Source organism: Vombatus ursinus, unplaced genomic scaffold (assembly GCF_900497805.2).
Source record: "Vombatus ursinus unplaced genomic scaffold, bare-nosed wombat genome assembly UNPS02014813.1, whole genome shotgun sequence".
In the NCBI taxonomy this organism is placed as follows: Eukaryota; Metazoa; Chordata; class Mammalia; order Diprotodontia; family Vombatidae; genus Vombatus; species Vombatus ursinus.
The window spans coordinates 35825814-35848601 of record NW_020954591.1 but is presented as its reverse complement, the minus strand read 5'-3'; the positions used below and the strand labels follow the sequence as shown (position 1 = coordinate 35848601).

Genomic DNA, 22788 nt, shown 5'->3' with positions numbered 1-22788 from the left:
TTGTATAGGTTGGTATAAAAGCCAACCACCTATTGATTTCCCTCATGATGTGAGCAGCCTCTGGTTTCCTCTTGGGATGGGAACATAGTTCCTACCTTAACTAAAGCTCTTGTCATTTTGTCTAGTCCTAAACTGCTCTGTGATGTTGGGCTAACTGATATGTCTGTTCTGTGTTTCAATGTCCTGCTTAGTTTAAAAAAAAAAAAAAAGAGCTCCCAGAGCTGGGCAGGCCAGGAATGTGGGAGGAGAGGTGAAGGGTAAAAACCTGGGAGCCTAGAGGAGGGGCACAGACCAGTCCAGAGTATTAGGATTACTGTCATTAGTCTCTGTAATGCTGCTGTAGGGGCAGGCCTGGAATTTAATAATCTATAGGAGGGTCCTAAGAGGACACAATCCACACCCACCTGCTTCAGTCAACCAGGAACCCAGCTGTTAAGCGGGAAGCACGGACATGCCCTACACACCACTCAGGCACGCTCAGTCACACATTGGCGCAGGTTCACGGTCAGTCACACTCATTCACACCTCTTCACACACGCTCTGACTCACAAACACACGCGACTTCCCTTTGCAAACTCTCTGCCCTCTGCGAGGCTATCCTGGCCTCGCCCCCAAACGGGAGACTAGGGTCCCATCAGGTGGAGGCAGGGTCCTGGGAGGGCTTAGGCGCTGATCTCCACGGTGCCGGCCTCCTCTTGCTCCCGGATCATGTGCACGCCCGCAGTCCGGAGGGTGCGTGTGGAGCTGCGGGAGCGGCCGGGGGAGCTCGGGGACCGGCTGGGAGAGGTGTGCGTTCGGCTAGTGGCAGGAGAGCGGGCAGGAGAGCGGGGATAGCGGCGGGCTGACCGGATTGGCAGCCCGGGGGAGCGGCCTGGGGCAGTGGAAGAGATGGCATAACCCGGCGGGCCCGGCTCAGTGGTGCTCCGAGGGTCGGGGGCAGAGCTCTCCTCCCCTTCTGGTGGGTCCTGCAATGGGATGCTAATGATCAGTGACACAAGCTTAACCAGCTGCTTGGAAGCTTCACACCTCCATCCAATCCAATTCTCTGTGATTCATAGCACCCCTGCCCCCAATTCTACCACCAAGTTCAAATCCCATTCAAGTCCTTGCTGGTTTCCCAGCAGGCCTGGCCCCCTGGAACTCTCTGGCCACAGCTTCCTCACCTTATCCTTCAAGATGTACAGGGCCACAGGGTTCTTCCGCTCGTGTTCTCCACTTCGGGGGAGGGTCTCTACTGCACAAAGGAGAGATTGAGGGAATTACCTACCCATCCCAGCGCACTGCAGACCCTATGTCCAGCATCAGAGTGCTCTTCACACTTGGCACTTTCCAAATCACTCACTCTAGCTCAGAGGTCCTTCACTACTCTCCTGAATCCACACACCCCCTCTTAATCTAAAAATAGTAGCCATGTCTCTGATATTCCAGGAATGTGTGACTACTCAACTGATTTCCAATTCTTTCCAAAGCAGACTCTGCTATATATAAACCCAGGAGAAACTTTCCCTTGAAACGTTGACCAATCTTGAATTGTCTGGACTCTTGCTCCCCCATCCCCAGCCCTTGGGAGATCCACCTGTGTTACACTGCTGCTCTATTGTTCACCTGAGCTGGATAGGATGGGGAAGAAAAAGTCCAGCTTCTTCCTCTCACCTTCAGGTTTCAGGTGGTCATCGTTTTGATCTTCATACTCTAGAGAGCCCTGCTTTTCCAGCTTCCGCTTCTTTCTGCAAAACAGCCCAGGAATCCTTTGAGTAGAGCCATAGGGTGGGTAGGAGAAGGGCTGGAAGATACAAGGACCTGGTGGGCTTAGGAGAAGTCTTGGGACAGGAAGGCTGTTTTTGGTTGATTAGTTAGTAATGAAGAAAGAAGAGTGGGTTGTGAGAACAGGAAGATACTTCATTTCAGCAGTGTTATTTATTAATAGGGAGATGCTACGTTATAGGCATTGAATGGGTTTAGGGTCCTTGGAGGTGGAGGAGCAGAAGGGAATGTTAAGGTGTTATCTCTGGCCCAGGATGCAAAATTCAGTAGTTACCCAGACTTTTTGGAGGGTTTCCAACATGCACAGACTGTCACCAAAGTCACAAGGAGAAAGATGCCTCCTGTGGTCAGGATAATGTAGAGAGAGCTTCTCCCTGGAGATAGACAGTTAGGGAGGTGAGAACTGTTATAGATTGACACAGCAAAAAATGCAGGGAAAGGGTGGTGAAAAGAATTTCTCTACAATAGAATTTCACTGTAGGACAACAATTCCAGAGGATGAGTAATGAAGCATGCATCTCATCTCTTCACAGAGGTGATGGACTTTAGGATGCTGACTGAGACATACTTTTTGGACAAGGCCAATTTGGGAATTTGTTTTTCTTAACTATGCTTATTTGTCACAAGAGTCTTGGTTTGTTTTTTTTTTCTTTTTCAATTGAGAGACAGAGGAAGGAGAGAAAAATCAATTTCTATTTATTAAAAAAATTAACTTAAAAAATTCAATGTAGGGATGATGGGAGTGGGGAATACCAGAGAGGACAACTACATGATGTCGCTGCTTGCCAGGTACCCATTCCTTTCTTTTTCTATTCATCAGTATAATTATCAAGTATTTAATGAGTAGAGTTTGCTCTTTGCCTTTATACATACAAATCTGGTATGACACAAATCTGGTCATGAGGTCTTGTGGTACCCAGGCTGGGATGATCCTTGTCTCTTGCTGTGGGACACCTGCCCTGCTTAGCTCTGAGCTCTTCCAGGAAAGGATACTCACGATATACAGTAAGCTTGATGGGGACACTTCGACCTTGGCTAATGGGGTTCTCCACCAAGCAGCTATAGATGTCATCATCTGCCATAAGCACTCGTGTAATGGTGAGCACCTTTTGGTCAGGGGACAGGAGCATCCTTGAGTCATTGCTGAGTGGCTTGCCATCCTTCAGCCAAGTATAGTTGGCTTTGGTACCATTTTCATGGGAACAGTTCAGTGTGAAGGACTCACTGAGCTCCAGGACAGTAGATGAAGCCACTACTACTTGTGGCTTTGAGATGGGAACTGGGCAGAGCAAGGGTAAGAATACTGTGGGTTAGAGACCTGGGAGCGTCACAATTCTCACTCTCTGCTTCTGATCAACCAGATTTCTTCCTGTTACTGAGTCTATGAGCTGATAGAACCCTTCAGGGATCATATAGTCCAATATCTTCCTTCTCTCTCCTTTGATTGAAGCCCCAGAGCCCTCACCCTTTCTCGGGGCTACTGGGCTTTGCATTTTAAAATAATTTAGCTTTTAAAAGAGAAGCTTTGGCTAAATTCAGTCTTGTCCCACCTGGCCTGGCTCAATGGACCTGGTTTTTAGCCCCCCAACCACCCAATCCGCAGTTCTTGGTCTCTCTTCATGTGGGTGGCCTCTGTGCACTGAATTGACCCCACCCGGCAAAATTTCTGAGTGGTTTATTCTGAAGCTCCTCATTCTGTTCTACCACCTAGACAGGCTCAGTATCAATCCCTGGCCCTCAGTCTCTAACCCACTCCTTCTCTCCAGGCAGCTACAGAGTCTTACCATCCACAGTGAGGTTGATGGTCTTTTCTCCAGTGAAAGTATCATCAGTGATGGAAATCTCTACCTCATAGGTGCCCTCATCAGATGTCTGAAGATCACTGAGGAGAAGGGAGCCATTCTCAAAGAGTCTGATTCGGTCACGGTAGTCGGGCCTCAGGGTGCCAATGACCTCAGTGCCGATGGATTGTACCACCGTCACTGGCTTGTCCCTCTTCAGCTGCCACTTAACTACTGGCTTGTCACTGCTGGTGCTACTGTACTGCACAGACAGCAGAGCTGACTTCCCCACAGTACCATGGATCAGACGCACTGGGCTCGTGATGTTCACCCCTTCCAGTGAGCCTAAGAAGAGGCATCCAGGGAGAAAGGGGACAATGTCACACCTTCCACAAGAAGTAAAGGTTTTATTTTTACCCCATTCCTTCCACCCATCACTCTGACTTCTCATTAGTTACCCTTGGCCCTCCACTCCCCTATCTTTTTAGTCTGGACATCTTGATAACCACCTTTCTGTCTGTCTTGCTGTCCTGCCACCACTATTCCCTTGCTTTCGAGTTCTGGAACCATAAGAAAATCAGTACTGCCATTGTTACTAGAAGGGGTATGTCGATCTATTTGCCTACAGTTCTACTTAACATCCCTGTAACTTTCCAAACCAAGATACTCCTTTTCCGCTACCACTACCCTTTCTGTGTTTTCTACCCTTATTAGAATGTAAGCTACTTGAGGGCATTCATTTTTATCCTTGCTATCCCCATTTCCAGGCTAAATGTTGCTCTCTGATACTGTTTTTCCTATCATTTTCCCCTTCCTTAGACCCCATTGTTTTCTTCCTTTTTTTCCCCTCTGTCCCAGTGCCTTCAATCTAGCTTTCATTGTTGTCCTTTCTCTTTACATCACATACATCTATTCTTTTGGTCCCTTGGCTCTTTGCCTCTCTCTGCTCTGTCTTCTTGACTAAATTCTAGCCAATTCAGACCCCAGGTCCTCTAAAGGTATAATGTGAAATTTCTATCCTCACCACTGCTCCATGCCTCCCAAGAGACAAAGGAGGTCATCTAGGAGCCCCTTATTCCAGGAAAGCAGGATTTCTTTCCTCTTTATGGAACATGTTACCGAATAATCTCAGAGGACCCCATAGCAAATAGAGGGTGGTAGTATCATTCAGTTGTAGGTACCTGACTCACTCTCCAAAGATGGCACACTGAAGACAAAGGACAGCATAGATTGGCTGCCCCCTGCCTTGTTAAATACCAAGTTCAGACAGATACCACCGCCCCGACTCATGCAGGAAACTCCCAGTGGAATCCCCTGCCCCTTCTGTTACAAGCAGACTTGAAGATTCAAGATTTCAAGATCACAGGAAACCATCCTTTTATCCTTAAAATTTTCCTACTCAGTTGGTATCTGAAATTTCACAATTAGGACTTCATTCCTTAAGCTTAAGCCAAAGTAGCTGTGTTTTCCATTAGAATGCAAATACTGTTGGGAGAGGGGGTAAAAGCCACCTTCACTTCATTGTTAATAAGTTTATTACATTCTTTCCTGAGTAAAGTTTTGATTTTGGGGGGTTTGCAAGAGATGGAGAGAGTAGAAAGAACATATAGGTATAGGGGACCTGAAAGGAAGAGGAGTATTAAGAGGAAAAAGCAAGTAAAGTAGTCTAAGACCTTGAAGTCAAACTTCATCATTATGCCTGGATTTGCCTTGCCACCCACCTAGCTCACTACTGCTACCATCCAAGCAGAAGTTCTCCTGTCTAGGACAATAATGAAAAATGAGAGTCTGTAATATGGAAGTATGTTTTACATGATTGCATATATATAACCTATATCAAATTGCTTACCATCTTAGGGAGGAGGGAGGGAGAGGACAGGAGAGGCAAGGAAAGAGGGAGAAAATTTGAAAATTCAAAATTTTATAAAAATGAATGTTAAAAATTATCTCTACATGTAATTGGAAAAAAAGAAAATACTGTTTTCAAAAAAGAGAGAGAGTCTGGTATAAGGAAGTAATTCTAACCCTACCCTATTCAATATTGCTATATACAGATGGGAAACCACATTGCAATAGGAAAAAACAAAACAAAACAAAACAATGAACTGGATGAGGGTCTGCAACTTTTACCCAGATTCTATCTTTGTGACTTAATTAACTCACTTAACTTTTCTTTTTTTTTTAAACTTCCAAAGACTAATTTATTTCAAATTAAATACAGAACTCCACATTATTCATTTGATATTTTCTTCAAAATTGCCAACAACAACAACATTTTAAATTCACTGACAGAACTTGAGAATTAAGGAAATCCTAGTATAAATTATTTTGAAATAGCCACTCTTCCAACATATCTGTTTTACAAATAACGTTAAATATCATTTGCCTCTAGTAATGTAAAACTATAAATATATTGGCATTGATTATAATTACTTAGATAATGAGATAGATCTCTAATCTCATTGTTAGTAGTCCTTCACTAGTGCAGTTCATAAACCCTACATCTTTGTTTTTATATATTTTATAGGAGAAACTTAACTTTTCAAGTTTGCTCATCTGTAAAATGATAGAGTTGGATTAAAATTTAATAAATGTTTATTAAGTATCCACTGTAGGGAGAGAGAAGACACACATCCCTACTTTCATTCAGCTTACTGTCAAGTTGGGAAATGTGACGTAATTGCAAATAACTACTGTAATATAAAATCATATATGATAAGTACATTAGGGAGGTGAAAACAAAGTACACCAAAGATGGAAAAATCATTATTGACTAAAGGCAAGGATGGGGGAAGTTCAGGAAACGCTTCCTGAAGGAACTGACATATGAATCACAAAATCACAGAATGTGAAACCAGGAAGGGACATCAGCAGGCACCTCATCCAATCCATCCATACAATAACATCCTCAATGTTTATCCAATCTCTGCTTGAAGACCTCTAAGGAGCAGGAAGGTCCCACCATCTCTCAATACAATCCTGTCTACTTTTGAACAGCTCTAGTCGTTAGTTTTTGGTTTGTTTGTTTTTTTTCCGTGACATCAAACTTAAATTTGTCTTTAAAACTTCTAACCACTGCTTGTGGTCTTGCCCTCTGGTGCCAAACAGAACAGATACAACCTTTCTTTCACATGACATGTCTTCAAAAGCTTGCAGAGAGCTATCACATATCCCCAAAATCTTTTCTTTTATAGGCTAATTATGTCCACTTCCTTAAACCAATCTTCATTTGACATGGATTCAAGGGGCTTCACCATCCTGCTTGTCCTATGGACAATACTAATGTCCTTCTTAAATTGTAATGCTTATAACTGAACTCAAAACTCCAGATGATGTCTGATGAGGGCAGGATACAGTGGTACTATCAATTCCCTATTCCTGGAAGCTATGCTTCTCTTAATGTAGTCCAAGAACAAATTTTGTCAGTTACCTCATACTGCTGACTCAAATTGATCTTGTAGTCCACAAATCCTTTTTTTAGAACAGCTGCTAAACAACTGTCTCCCCCATATTATACTCCTAAAAATTTTCTGAACAAAAATATTTATATTTATGCCTATTAAACTCATGCCTATTAAATCTCAGACTTGGCCCAATGCTCTAGCCCCAGGGGGTGAGAAAACCACAACTTGTGAGCAAATGTAGCCTGTGCCTGTTTATGGCCTGGAAGCTAAAAGTTTTCTTTATATTTTAAAATTAAGTTTTATTGTACTTAAAAATGTAAAAAAGAATTCTTAGCTGGTGAGCTGGATTTGACCTGGCATCTGTAGTTTGCCAATCCCTACCCCATCCAGTCAAGATCTTTTTGGATCTGGACTTTGTTTTCCAGTGTGTTAGCTCTCACTCCCAGTTTCATGTCATCTGCAAATAAAAGCACACCACCTATTATTTTACTTAAGTCACTGATACAAATTCTAAGCAGTACAAGGCCCAGCATAGATCTCTGGGGTACTCTACTGAAGAGCTCTTGAAATGTCTAAATGGAACCATTAGTGGCATTCTTGGAGTTTGGCTCTCTCATCCCTTCTAAATCTATCTAATTATACTATAATCTAGTACACATCTCTTTATCTTTTCCACAAGAATAACATGAGATACTATGTCAAAAATTCTTTTCTAAAACCTAGGTAAACAGCACCCACAGTATTCTTTTCATCTACTACCTTATTAATCCTATCAAAAAAAAAAGAAAAGAAATGAGATTGGTCTGGGATGACTTATTCTTTTTTTTTTTTAATTTATTTATTTTTAGTTTTCAACATTCAATTCCACAAGATTTTGAGTTCCAAATGTTCTCTCGATCTCTTCTTTGGGTTACAAATTTTCTCCCTTCCTCCCCACCCACCCTCATTGAAAAGGCAAGCAACTCAATACAGGTTATGCATGTGTAGTCATGCAGAACACTTCCATAGTAATCATGTTGTGAAAAACTAACTATATTTCCCTTCATCCTATCCTGCACCCCATTTATTCTATTCTCTCTTTTGACCCTGTCCCTTCTCAGAAGTGTTTACTTCTGATTATTCCCTTCCCCAATTTGCCCTCCCCTCTATCATCTCCCTGCTTTCTTGAACCCTTCCCCCTTATTTTCCTGTAGGGTAAGATAGATTTCCATACCCAATTGTGTATGTTATTCCCTCCTTAAGCCAAATCCTATGAGAATAAGATTCACTCATTCCCTCTCACCTTCCTCCATTTCCCCTCTACTATAAAAGCCTTTTTTTGTCTGTTTCATGTGAGATAATTTACCCCATTCTACCTCTCTCTTTCTCCTTCTCCTAGTATAATCCTCTTTCACCCCTTAATTTATTTTCCAGATATCACCCCTCCATCTTTAACTCAACCTGTGCCTTCCATCTATCTATCTCTCTATCTCTCTATCTATCTATCTATCTATCTATCCATACATGTAATTTTTCTCCCTCCCACTACCCTAATACTGACAAAGGACTCATGAGTTACAAATATCATCTTTCCATGCAGGAATGTAAACAGTTCAACCTTAATAAGTCTCTTATGATTTCTCATTCCTGTTTACCTCTTCATGTTTCACTTGAGTCTTGTATTTGAAAGTCAAATTTTCTATTCAGCTCTGGTCTTTTCATCAAGAATGCTTGAAAGTCCCCTATTTCACTGAATGATCATTTTTTCCCCTGAAGGATTATACTCAGTTTTCCTGGGTAGTTGATTCTTGGTTGTAGTCCTATCTCCTTTGCCCTCCAGAATATCATACTCCATGCCCTCTGGACCCTTAATGTAGAAGCTGCTAAATCTTGTGTCATCCTGATTGTATTTCCACGATACTTAAATTGTTTCTTTCTGGCTGCTTGCAATATTTTCTCCTTGACCTGGGAACCCTGGAATTTGGCTACAATATTCCTAGGAGTTTTCCTTTGGGGATCTCTTTCAGGAGGTGATTGGTGGATTCTTTCCATTTCTATTTTGCCCTCTGGTTCTAAAATATCAGGGCAGTTTTCCTTGATAATTTCTTGAAAGATGATGTCTAGGCTCTTTTTTTGATCATGGCTTTCAGATAGTCCAATAATTTTTAAATTATCTCTCCTGGATCTATTTTCCAGGTCAGTTGTTTTTCCAATGAGATATTTCACATTCTCTTCTATTTTTACATTCTTTTGGATTTGTTTTGCAGTATCTTGATTTCTCATAAAGTCACTAGCTTCCAATTGCTCCATTCTAATTTTTAAGGAAGTATTTTCTTCAGTAAGCTTTTGGACTTCCTTTTCCATTTAGCCAATTTTGCTTTTTAGGGCATGCTTCTCCTCATTTGCTTTTTGGGCCCCTTTTGCCATTTGGGTTAGGCTATTTTTTAAGGTGTTATTTTCTTCAGTATTTTTTTGGGTCTCCTTTAGTAAGCTATTGACTTGTTTTTCGTGATTTTCTTGCATCACTCTCATTTTTTCCTCTACTTCTCTTACTTGCTTCTCAAAATCCTTTTTGAGCTCTTCCATGGCCTGGGACCAATTCATATTTTTAAAAATCTTGGAGGCTTTGGATGTAGGAGCTTCGGCTTTGTTGTCTTCTTCTGGTTGTGTGTTTTGATCTTCCTTGTCACCAAAGTAAGATTCTATAGCCTGACTCTTTTTGTGCTGCTTGCTCATGATCCCAGTCAATTACTTGAGTTATAAACTCTTTGTTAAGGTAGGGGCCTGTTTCCAGTGTGGAGAATGTACTGTCCCAAGCTTCAGGGGTTTTGTGCAGCTGTTTTCAGAGATACTTCTAGGGACCTGTAAATTTTCAGTTCTTCCAAGGTGCTATGATCAAGGGCGATGTGTTTACTCCTCTCCTGGTCTGTGCTCTGGTCTATAAGTGGCCACAAGCACTGTTTTCTGTCTTGGAACTGAGAGGAGGATTTCCTTTCCACCGCCACTACAAGCTTCACCATGCCAGTGTTCCTCCTCACCCCAGGATCCTGCACCAGCAAAGGGATCTCTGCAGTCTCCCTCTGATCAGCCACTCAATTCCCCCTCAGTCTGTGGGCCTGAAGCTCAGGAAGTAGCCGCCACCCTGGGGCCAAGCTTGGGGGATGAGACTGAGACCACAGCGTTTCTCTCTCACCATAGACACAGACTTTTTCCACTGACCTTCTAAGTTGTCTTTGGCATTCGTGGGTTGAGAGTTCTGGAAACTACTGCTCATGATTCAGTTCTCTGAGGCTTGCTCCAGGTTTGCTGAGGCCTGCCTTGCCTGTGCACCCACACTGAACTGTGTTTCTCTCCTAGCCCGGCGTGAAATACCTTTCTGATCAACCATCCAGGTTGAAATTTGTTCCACGCTGTCTTTTTGTGGGTTCTGCTGCTTTAGAATTTGTTTAGAGTCATTTTTTATAGGTATTTGGAGGGGTTTTGGGGAGAGCTCAAGCAAGTCACTGGTTTTACTCTGCCAACTTGGCTCCACCCCTCTGGATGACTTATTCTTTTTTTTAAAAAAATATATATTTATTTATTTTTAGCTTTTGACATTCACTTTTTTTTTTTTAGGCAATTGGGGTTAAGTGACTTGCCCAGGGTCACACAGCTAGTAAGTGTCAAGTGTTTGGTCTGAGGCTGGATTTGAACTCAGGTCCTCCTGACTCCAGGGCCAGCACTGTATCCACTGCACCACCTAGCTGCCCCATGGGATGACTTATTCTTGATGAAGCAATATAGGCTCTTTGTAATCTTCCCTTCCATTTCTAGATGTTTACCAACCATCTCTTTAATGTAATCTCTATAATTTTCCCAGGAATCAAAGTCAAGTTTACTGGTTTATAGTTTGAAAACTAGACTCTGTTCTCTTCACTTTTCTGAAAATGGAAACATTTAACCTTCTCTAATCTTGTTCTTCAGAAACCACTTTGGTGGATAAGGGCCTAAGTAGCCAACTCTTCCTTGTAGTTCTCTAAGATAGTGCTTCTTAAACTGTGGGTCTGATTGGCAACAGTAAAAGGTTTCTGAATGTGCAACAACTAAAAATTAATTAAAAATTAAGTGTATAATGAATCTGAGGTGTTTCTGGCAGCACTTGCCTGCTGCATGGAGCAACTTCACTGCAGCCTTGGTTCTGAATATAAAGCACGTGCACTTTGTACTGCACATGCCCTTGGGCTATGAAACCAAAAAGAGGTCTAGAGTAGAAAAAGTTTAAGAAACTCTGCTCTGGGGCACACCCTGAAGAGTCTGGGAAAGATAGTCAAAGACTGAAGCTGTCAGCTAGAGTAACGGGGCAGTGAACAAAGAGAACAGTATAAAGGCACAGGTATACTGGCCTTGAACCCCCTTTCCTTCCACTATCTTGGTTCAGAAGCTCCATACTTTCTTCCTTCCCTCCTTCCCATTTTTCCTCCCTCACCATTTTACAATAGTGGCTTCCACATATGAAGGTTGGGGACTGGACTAAAGCGTATCTTTCTATTTCCTTTCCCAAGTTATGACTTCCCTGGAACTAAACCTAAAACTTAGGGGTAGGAGAAAGCAGTTAATTCACTGATTCAAGTAGAGATTTAATGAACTGTCCATAAATGCAACAGGCTACTGTGGAAGAGGGATGATCACCTGTTAGGTTATTCAGGGGTGGGGAACCTGCCGCCTCGAAGCCACATGTGGCCTACTAGGTCCTTGACTGTGGCCTTTTGACTGAGTCCAACTTTTACAAAATAAATTCTTTTATTAAGGGGATTTGTTCTGTGAAGTTTGAATTTAGTCAAAGGGATGCACTTGAGGACCTAAAGGGTCACATGTGGCCTCGAGGCTGCAGGCTCCCCACCCCTAGATTATAGGTAGAATTCTTGCACTGAACATCTCCTAAAGTCCCTTCCAATGCTGAGAGTCTATAATTCCATTAGTAGTACACCTTGCTTAGCAATGGCCATGACATAGGCCTCAGATTGATTTAAAAACAGTAATTACACAACACAGTAATATTAAATAACCTTTTAGAGTTTGCAAAACATTTTCTTCACAATAATCCTATGAAATAGGTCCAAATATTATCCTGCAAATGAAGATTGAGACTCAGAAAGTTTAAGTGACTTAACCAAGGTCACACAATAATAATAATAATAGCTAACATTTGTATAGTGCTTACTATGCCAGGTACTATGTCAAGTGCTTCACAATAATTATCTCATTTGATCCTCACAACATCCCTAGGAGATATGTGCTATTATTATGCTCATTCTACAGATAAGGAAACTGAGATAAACAGAGGTGAAGTACCTTTCCCAGAGCCACATAACTACACGTGTCCAAGTCTGGATTTGAACATAGGTCTTTCTGATTCGAGGCCCAGCCCTCTATCCACTGGACCACTTAGCCGTCCCCAAAGAGTAGCTCTTAGAACTGGGTTCAAACTCAGCTCTTTCCTTAATTCAAATCTAGCATCCTGCCTTCCTTTCTTCCTTTTTTCTTCCTTCATATACACACTTATATAAGTCACTAATTTTTGTTTTGGTAAAATGAAGGATGGGTGCCCATAAGTTCCTTGAAGGCACATAATATTTCATTTTCACTTTTGCAGCCTCTTCGTAACAGTGCCTGGCACATAGTAAAGTACTTGTTGCTCATCCTTTGTTTCCAAAGAGGACCAAGGACATGTTTATGAAGGTATGATATATGCAGAGGAATTTACAGGGTATGGCAAATCAGAGCTATCACTCCCAGGTTCCTGAACTTTGGACTGCCGGTACTGCTTTAAGCAGAATCACAGATCCTCAGAATTGGAAGGGACCTCAGAGGCCTACTGCAAGAGCCTGCTGGTTGGTCTGCCTCCCTCAAGCCTCTCCACACTCCAGGCCATCTTCTACTCATCTGTCAAAATGATCTTCCTAAAGCACAGGCCTGACTTCCCTACTCACGAAACTCCAAAGGTCCCTATTACCTCTACGATCAAATATAAAATCTTCCCTTTGGTGTTCAAACCCTTCATGACCTATCCCTCTCATGCCCTCACCTTCTCAGTCTTACACTTTATACTCCTGACACATATCCTATGAGACAACAACACTTGCCTCCTTACTGTTCCTTGAACAAGACATCCTTTGGATCTGGGCATTTTCTCTTGCTGTCCTCCATGCCTGGAATGTTCTCCTTCCTCATCTCTACCTACTGACTTCCCTAGCTTCCTTCAAGTTCCAACTAAAATCCAGAAAGCCTTTCCCAATCCCTCTACCACCTCTTGGGGTAAAGTTTGCTATGTACTGATAATTACAGTTTATTTTCATTTATCCCAAAAGTACCTCTTTGAAGCTCAAGGTACTAACCTCAGATCCTAGTATTTTGAGAATTGGTCCATATTTACTCTATTTATTTACTTCATGGTTTCAAGGATTTCTATATATATTTTTTCAGTCTTCATTTTTTGAGAGAGAAGTCCTAATTTTTTTTCATCTGTCTTCTTAAAGGAGCCCTTTTATCTCTTTATTTTAGTTTCCTTTCTCTTACTTTTCTTGTTCTATTATGTCTTCCTTGGAGTATAGAGACCAGAAATACAGGCAGTATATCAGGTACCTTTGTATATGGGTAGAATAATTTTTATGCTTTAGTAATTGGTAACTATAATTACTTCAGTACTTCATGAAGTTGAGTCACTGTGGACAATCCCTCCATCCACGGAGGTTGCAACCCCTGAATATATCAGTAGATGGCCATAGTGAGCTGCTGCAGCCACTGAATTTAGCCGCTAGGCTAAGTCTCCAAAAGACAAACAACTCCATCACTGGGTCTGTACTTGAAGTCTTTCTCGTTTAGGACATAGAGTTTGTGCCCTGAAGATGTAGCCTCATGGAACCCAAAGTTATCTCCATGCCCAGATGAGGCATTAGAGAAGGACCATAGCTGAGGTAGTGGTAGTAGTAGTAACAACAACAACAACACACTTTAATTGATCTTTTTTTGTTTTGTTTCTAATTTGCTTCCTAAGAATGGCCACATATATATTCATAACTATTTGGGGCCCCTGCGGCTAATGTCTTTAGGGAGAACATCCTACGAATAAAGTTTTGATTATTTCTTCCTAATGAACTCTTTTACACTTGTCCACATTGACTCACCTGCCTCTTTTCTGCTCACTCACACAGCCTCATGAGGTTTTCCAGCAGTTTGTCCCCACAGTTTGGGGTTATCTGCAAACCTAGATATTTCATTTCATTCTCTCTCTCTTACAGGTCATCTATAAGAATTCTAGATAAGAGTACATCTTTGGGACACTTCATAGGGACATTGATCTAGATTTAGAAGGGATCTCTGAGATCACCTAGTCAAACATCCTCATTCTCCAGATGAAGAACCTGAGGTCCAAGGAAGCCCAAGGTCACATAAGTAGTAAATGGCAGGGCTGAGATTTGAACCAGGTCCTGTGACCCCAAGTTCAAAGATCTCCCCATTGTGACATTGTGAGGAGGTAAGTAATATTACTGTTAACACCCACTCCACCCAGAGAAATGGCTTTCTATCTCTGTACTTTTTCTCTTAGCCCCTACCCATAACAGAATATCCCTCCAATCTTCTGATTTAGCTCATCTGTAAAGTGCTCCTCCCAGAAGTCAACTTAGGTCTGAGATGTGATAGCTAGGACAGTTGCAGGACTTTTCATCTGGGGCATCTTCCTGTAAGGTAGAATTTTTTGATAGTGAGTGAATGAAATGATTAAAGATGCTGTAGAATCTCCTTTCCTGAAGATCTTTAAAAACAATGAACATTCATTCATTACAACCCATGTTATCTATTCTTTATCCTTGTCCTCCAGAGTATTTTTCCAATTTCCTCAATGACTTTAGCATCTAAACAGTTTTGTCTTCTATCCATCTCTTGCCATCATCCCACCTTCAATAGTCATGATGATGGATCTAACAGCCTAAGTACATAATTCCTCAGTCTCTTCAACTCTTAGACCCTCCTCTTTCTCTATGCTCACCACTTCAGTCATACTCTGACCACGCACTGACAAACACTTTAGTCATACCCTGCCTCTAAAGCATGTTATCCCTTAGTGTGCCCAAACAGCTCTCTAAGATTATAAATTAGTTGGTTACTTAAATGTATCTGGTAGAAGAAGTTTCCACACCAGGTTTTACCTACACCGACAAAATCACAGGCTGGGGCATTGGGATGTGCAGGACACTGTGAGAAGCAATGGATTTCATTCTCCACAAGAAAAATTTCAAACTTTTTCTATATTCTGAAGCTTCCAAATGCATCAACATTTCCCTGTAGCAGATACCTAGTTTTCTAAGGCCATTCTGCATACAACCCTCCAATTCACTGTTGCATTTCACCCACTCTCTTCTCTTTCCCTTCTGTTTTAAAGGAAAAGACATCTCTTCTCTTTGCTTAAACCAATACCTTTCTTTACTAAGGTCAGCCTTGATCCCATGCACTTCCACACAGCATAGTGAAAAGAAAAATGCAGGGGCAGCTAGGTGGCACAGTGGAGAGAACACCAGCCCTGGAGTAAGGAGGACCTGAGTTCAAATGTGGCCTCAGACACTTGACACTTACTATCTGTGTGACCCTGGGCAAGTCATTTAACCCCACTTCCTAGCAAAGAAAACACACACAAAAAAGAATGATGTATATAGAGTCAGAGGCCCTGTACTCAAATTCCATCTACTACCTATGTGACCTTGGGCAAATCATTTACTTTTTCTGGGCTTCAGTTTTGTCATTTAGAAAATGAGAAGGTTGGCCTAGACCATCTCTGTGACCACTTCTTTCTCTTGAGCTAAGACCCTATGCCCTCCTACATGACCTTATTCCAACAACAATCCCCTCTCTTTTATGCATCTTTAATCTCTCCCTCTTTTCTGGTTCCTACCATCTGACTTCAAACATGCTCATGTCTCCCTAAATGTAAAAAAAAAAAATTGAAATCTGTTAATCCTTCCACCCTACCCTGCTACCAACTCTCTCTCTTCTTATGTCTAAACTTCTTGAAAAAGTTATCTAGTGATCCCACTATTTATTATTCATTCTTTGCTCAGTCCCTTGTAATCTAGCTTTCATCTCTGACGCTCTACAGATATATCTTCTCTCAAAATTCACTACTGACCTCCTAATTGACAGATAATGGCCTTTTCTCAATTTTCTTCCTCGAGCTTTATGCAGTATTTGACATAGTTGATCCCTACTTCCTTTTCCATTTTTTCTCCTCCCTTAGTTTCCGAGTTGTCACACGCTCCTGCTTCTTTTCCTACGTTTTTTTCCCCATCTGTTCCTTTTATTACTAATAATAGCTAACATTTATATAGCCCTAAGCTAGCTGCTTTACAAATATCATCTCATTTGATCCTCACAATAACCCTGGGAGGTAGGTGTATTATTATCCCCATTTTACAGATGAGGAAACTGAGGCAAATAGACATTAAGTTATTTGTTCAGGGTCACCCAGCTAGTAAGTGTCAAGGCCATATCTGAACTCAGATCTTTCTCACTCTAGGCTCAGTGCTCTAATCATTGGGCCACCTAGCTGCCTTCACTAGGTCATCATCCTCTTCCTATTCCCTTAAAGTTATTTCCCAAGGTTCTATTCTTGGCCCTCTTATATATACTCTCTTCCTTGATAGCAGATCAATAATTGATTCAGCTACCAACTCTAGATAGCTCATAATATTGTATTTGAATCTTTGAGATCTAGTCTGGAGCCCAAGTTTCAGACTCATATCTTTAACTTCCCACAGGACATTTGTACCTATACATTCCACTGTTACCTCAAATTCAACATTAACAAAACCAAGCTCATTATTGTTCCTCAAAAACCTACTTCTTTTAAAAAAGTTAATGATGATATTTTTATGTTGTTACCGCTTCTTGATGACTCCTTCCCACCCCGCCTCCAAGAGAATTCAGTTTAATTCAAGAAGTATTTTTAAGTGTCCATTATGTGCCAGGCAATATGCTAAGCACTGGGAATACAAAGACATTCCTTCTACATCTTTCTGACAAAAAGCAGGAAATACGCTTCATCATCACTCTTTTAAAGTCACAACTGTTCATAGCTATGATCAGGAGTCTTTCTATCAAATCTATTCCTTCTCCTGACTTCATTATTTCAGTCAGTAGCATGACCATTCATACCGGCTTCCATGTTTGAAACGCTAGTGTTACCTTTGACTCTCCACTTATATCCAATCAGTTCCTAAATCCTGTCTATTTTTACCTCCATAATATATGTTATATTTGTTTCCTCTTCTCTATTCCTATTGCCATAACCAGAGCACAGGTCTTCATCCACATGGACTATTGCAATAACTTTCTTTTCAACAAGTATAAGCAGTCAAATATGAGACTAAATGAAAGTTCAAAAAAGTCTCAAACTAAACCAAAAAATATGATTGTAAATGATTGTACATGTAGCCATGTACTCCCATTATTCACTGGTTGTCATCTTACACATCTTCCTATATCTTCAATCTCCCTCACTCCAAACTATCTTTCTCACTGGTGCCAGGCTTATGTTCCTTTTGAATAGGTCTGGCCATATCACTTTTTTTCTTATAATTCTTCAGTGGTTCAGTCTTGCCTACAGAGTAAAGTTGAAATTCCTTTGACTGGAATTCAAGGCCTTCCAAAATCTAACAACACCTAGCCCTGTCTATTCTACTGTCTTTCTACAGACTATTTTCTAGCCGATCTGAACGAGTGCTTACACGCTCTATATCTTCCCATTTCTCTGCCTTTGCTTACACTGTTCCCAATGCCTACCATGTCCTCTGTCTCCTTTTTTCCTTCTCCTATTGAATTCCTAACAATCCTTTAAAATCTAATTCAAATGACAAATACTTCGGGAAGCCTTTCTTGATTGTCCAGTTGATAATGACCTTCTCTCTTCAGATCTCACCATGTACTGGCCCTTACTCGTCCAAACTTCTCATCCTTCCACTTAAAACTTTGAAACTCCAGCAATAACTTAACTGTTCTGCACAGAATAGGTACTTAATAAGTGTTTGTTGAATTGGTTTGCTTATGTGTATAGCAAGTACCTATGTGCCTGGCACTGTGCTAAATGTTTTTTGGAGGGGAGAGGGAGAAGATTCAGAAGAAGTATAAGATCTATTATCCCTCCTCAGAGACCATACAGTTTGGTCGGGAAAATAAGATTTCCATACATGAAACAATCAAAGAACAATACTAGGCAGAATATGATTTAGTGATACTATATGTGATATGATATAAACAGTAAATACTATGCAAAGTCAGGACTGGGAGAGATTAGTGTTTACTAAAGTAGCATGAGAAAGCTTCATGGAAAGGTTGGGACTCAGGCTGAGTCTTGAAAGATGGGTAAGATTTGGGTAGGTGGGGAGGAGTAGGAAGAAGAGATATTTCCATGCTATTTCCAGGCAGGGGAAAATAGTATGAACAAACAGAAGTGGTTTGTTTTTTACCCTTCTTTTATTTTCCAACAGGAGAGGGCATGGTGGGGAGGGGAATAAATGCTTGTTAATTGGGGGAAAAAAACTTAAAAAAACAAAAAAACAAAAACAGAAGTGGAAATGACACAGCTGAGGGGCTGATCCAAACCACAAGGGGAGAAGACACCAGACCCCAATGGTTTGCCACCTAGAGTTTGCTGAGAACCACGAGTTCTATGAAATCTGCCTAGCAATTAGACCGGTAAGCCAGAGTTTCTTTGTTCTTTCCACATTCCTTTATTCACGTGGGTTGGCGCAGAAGTCCCTCTTCTTCCCCCATTTTCTATGATCCTTGGACTCTCCCCTCTGCACAGAAGACGAGGAAGGAAAAGGAAAAGGAAGATATAGGTAATTTTGTATATCCCCATATGTCTAAGAGAACTTACCTACTTTTACTTCTGTATAATAAAACTGCAGAGATTACAGGTTGTACATCTCTAAATCAATGGTACAGAAGGAAGAGAAACTGAAAGAATGAATTCTCCCAAAATGTGGAGACTGAGTCAAGATAATTATAACAATAACTATTTCAAATGTTAATATTTCATCTCGTAGATTTGGAGCACAGTAACTTGCACAAAAGGTTGACGTCTTTTTGCCAAAAGGGTAGGAAGCAACTGCCTAAAGTCAGAGGGGAGAACAATCCTGAGTAATTGACTTTGAGCACTTTGTAAAGGCCAGAGGGGCTATCCTAGCTCACCAAAAAGTTGGCAATCTGTGCATGAATGTCAGGCAGAGACAACTGAAATGGAACACCATCCAGTGGCTAACTCAGATATTGAATCCAGAGTTACTCCAAAGTAGGCTTGATTTTAACCTTTGTGGCAATGAGCCAAAACCAAACACAAATGCTCCTTAAGTTTGGGAAAAATTTACATGATGGATTGGAGAAGGGAAAGACTAGTTTTGAGTTTATTGTGGTGCTCCATACATGAGGTGGATTAGAGTGGTGGGAATGAAGAAGAAAAGGCAAAGAAATGTTTAAAGGAAGAATTGGCAGAATTTAGTGGCTGATAAGGTATAAATGGGTGAAGAAGAGGAAGGACTGAAAGAAGAGGCCAAGATTTCTAGTTTAGGTGGCTAGGTGATAGTATGGTTGGCAGAGTAAGGTAAAGAGAAGATGATGAATTTGATTTTGAATATGGTGAGTTTGAGGTGAATCATAGAATCTTTCTAGATGTGAAACCCCTAGAGATTATCTAGTTTAACCCTCTTCACAACATCTTTGACAGAAGGTTATCAAACACATGCAGTGAAAGGGAACTCACCTCACAAGTCAGTTTTCCCATTTTGAGACAATTCTAATTGTTAGAAAGTTTTTCCTTATACCATATTGAAATTGAGTTTTTTCTAACTGTCACAGCTCCAATTGTTCTGCTTCAGCTCTGGAGTGACACAAAATAAGCCTAACCATTCTTCCACATGACTATCCTATCACTTCCTCAGGTTAGTTAATCGTAGGATATTCAAAGGAAGGTGTCCTGGGAAGCAATTTGAAATATAGGATAGTATGTCAGATAAGAAGTCAGGTTTAGCAATAGATTTTAAAGTCACTATATTCATTATAGCACTTTTTGTCGTAACAAAAACAAAATGGGTGCCCATAAATTTGGAAGTGGTTGAACAAATCTTGGTATAGGGATATGGATTGTTATATTGCACCATAAAGGTCAATATATTTGAGGAGTTCAGAGAAATATGGGAAAGTTTTATGAAACGACAGAGAATGAGGAAAGCAGAACCAACAGAATAGTTAATATACAAGATGACTATAAGAATATAAATGAGGACAATAGTAACAGACAACAGAACACTGATCAAAAGCAATGACTGATACTGGTTCCAGATGAGTTATGTTAGAATACATTACCTTTCTCTTAGTAGAGAAGTGGTGGATTACTGATGAGGAATGTTACATGCTCTGTCAGTCGCAGTCAATGTGCCAAATGGTTTTGTTTATAACTTTTTTTTTTCTGTTATAAAAGAGGGTATGATGGGGGGATTATTCAGAAGCAAATGCGGTGTAAAAGTAAAAATGCATTAATAAAAACATTTTAAAGTCGTTAGTATAAAGACAGTTGTTGAAAATGTGACAGTAGATGAGCTCTCTTAGAGAGTTCTTAGAGCATTTAGGGGATGCCTAGAGGTAGCAAGTAGAGAAGGCTGAATAACTGGCAAAGGATAAAGAGGGATAATTAAGGAGGTAGGAGAAGATCAGGATACTATGTTATGGAAGCCCAAAAAAGAGAGTTTTAAGAAGAACAGAGTGATCAGTAGTGTCAAATGCCACCAAAAGACTAAGGAAAATAAAGAATAGAAAAAAAATCCCTCAGATTTTTTTTCAAGAAGAAAGTTACTGGTTACCAATGAGAGAGAAACTTCAGTAGAAAAGACAACCTCATCCTTCAAGATCTACTTCAGATGCCAGACTCTAGCAGACTGACATGATTCCAGATGGCAACCAGATGCTTGAAATCTCTTGGCCTATAGTAATTGTTATCAAGAGACAAAAAAACCTCATCTTTAATCAGAGGTAGGAACTGGGATGTTTAGGATGAATCCCACTCAATTCTACCAATGAGAATAATAAGCTAGCAGTCATTGACCAAGTGTCATACAATGTAGGCCTTTCAACCCCCAATTGTGGAATTTATGGTGCCTCAGACAATATCTGTAAAGTGCTTAGCAGTGTCTAGCACATAGTAGGCACTTAATAAATTCTTGTTCCCTTTCCTTCTAACCCTTCTCAGTCTGCATATCACTTAGGCAGTCCCTAGGCTACCTCTGTAAGTAACTCCAAAATGTGAGAAAACAAGGTTGAAAATCCAGAATTGGCTTCTTATGCTCATGGATCCATTAGATCTTCAAACATCAAATTTTTGTGGGAAAATGGCATTTCCTTGGGCCTCATATGTCCATGGCAAAGGGAAGGCCCTTGGGGTATCCTTAGCCTTTTTATGAAGAGGCAGGATCCCAAGATACCCCGAATTACCTGGTTTCCATACTTCTAAAAGGTTCCATGAACCAGATTGGGTTTTTTTTAATAGAAAAATAACTATTTCAATATAATTGGTTTCCTTTGTAATCCTATTTATTTTATATCATGCATTTTAAAACACTCTGAGAAGGTCCAATGGCTTCACTAAACTGTTAAGGGGATTCATGATATAAAACCATGTTAAGAACTCCTTTTAGAGGCAGAAAATGGAAATGGGAAGAAAAATATACCCTAGACCTCACTAACCTTAACTTAAAGAAGGAAGATTAGGTGGATGGCCCTTCCCCCCCCCCCCATCCCAACTATATTTAATCCTTGCAAAGGAGCTATGAGGAGAAAGTCACACATAACCGAGACTCATTCGAGCAAGGGAAGTTGACATTGCCACAGATGTGGGAGGCTAAGAGGCTAACAATGGCCCACATTCCTATTATTTATCAGGCACTACCAACAAGCTCTAATTCTTTAATAAATGGACAGGAGCAGTATAGGATGTAGGTCTCCATGGCATAAAGATCTTGACTTAATACAATGCCTGGAACATAATAAGTGCTTAAAAAAAAAAGCATTTTGACTGATGACTGTGATGGTTTGAAACCCTGGCAAAGTTGATGAGCAACAGGGAATGAAGGGGAGGCACGATGTTATTTCTTCAAAGCTTCTTTTATTCTTTGCCTTTTTAATCCCAAAGAAGTCCAGAGGAGACCAAGCAAAGTACACCACTCTCCAGACTGCTCCTTAAACCCCTACCAGCATGTCATCATCTAAAAGATGCCAAAAGGACCCATGCCAACAACCCAGGCTATAAGAAACAGTCCAATGTAGCTCATCTTTATGTACTGAATGTTGTTGGAGTTCCAGGCCATGCGGCCTTTGTTTTTTTGTTTTTTTGTTTTTTGTTTTTTTGGTGGGGGAAGGACAGGAGAGAGTAAGGGGGATGAAGAAATGTATTCAAGGCTAAAAGCCTGAATTCACAATACTTCCCACAGCAGCTGCGCTTTCTTCCCTCCTCCCACTACAAAGACATTCAGACCCCCCCCTTTTGGTTTCCCCCAAAGAAGCCCCTTGGTTCCTTCTCCAAACCCTTTTGCTTCCCAACCCCATCTCCTACCTGTCTGGATCAGGAGGAGGCAGACGAAAGGAGTGAGGCGTGGGGCTCTGGAGCCTCTGAACAGGGCTCCCCTTTCTCTCTTCATTTTGGGTTGAGTTCTTGGGCTCTGGTGCAGACAATGAGCATGATTTCTCCACTCTGGGCACGTCTCTTTGTACCACTTGGAGTTCCTCTGTTCCAGTACAACCCTGCCAACTTGCCTCTGAATACACAGAGCTCTGTGTGTTGC

The 22788-nt window shown here is 41.0% G+C and overlaps 1 protein-coding gene across 1 annotated transcript; it reads right to left on the bottom strand.

Moving 5' to 3' along the window:
- Window positions 1–662: 662 nt before the first annotated feature.
- HEPACAM (hepatic and glial cell adhesion molecule) lies at window positions 663–22644 on the bottom strand. The gene is made up of 7 exons (XM_027877576.1): window positions 22560–22644; window positions 3549–3890; window positions 2762–3043; window positions 2045–2138; window positions 1654–1727; window positions 1164–1234; window positions 663–965 (listed from the first exon to the last, which is right to left on the bottom strand). Exons 1-7 carry the CDS (start codon window positions 22642–22644, stop codon window positions 663–665), a joined length of 1251 nt encoding a protein of 416 aa, XP_027733377.1.
- Between the last annotated feature and the right edge of the window lie 144 nt (window positions 22645–22788).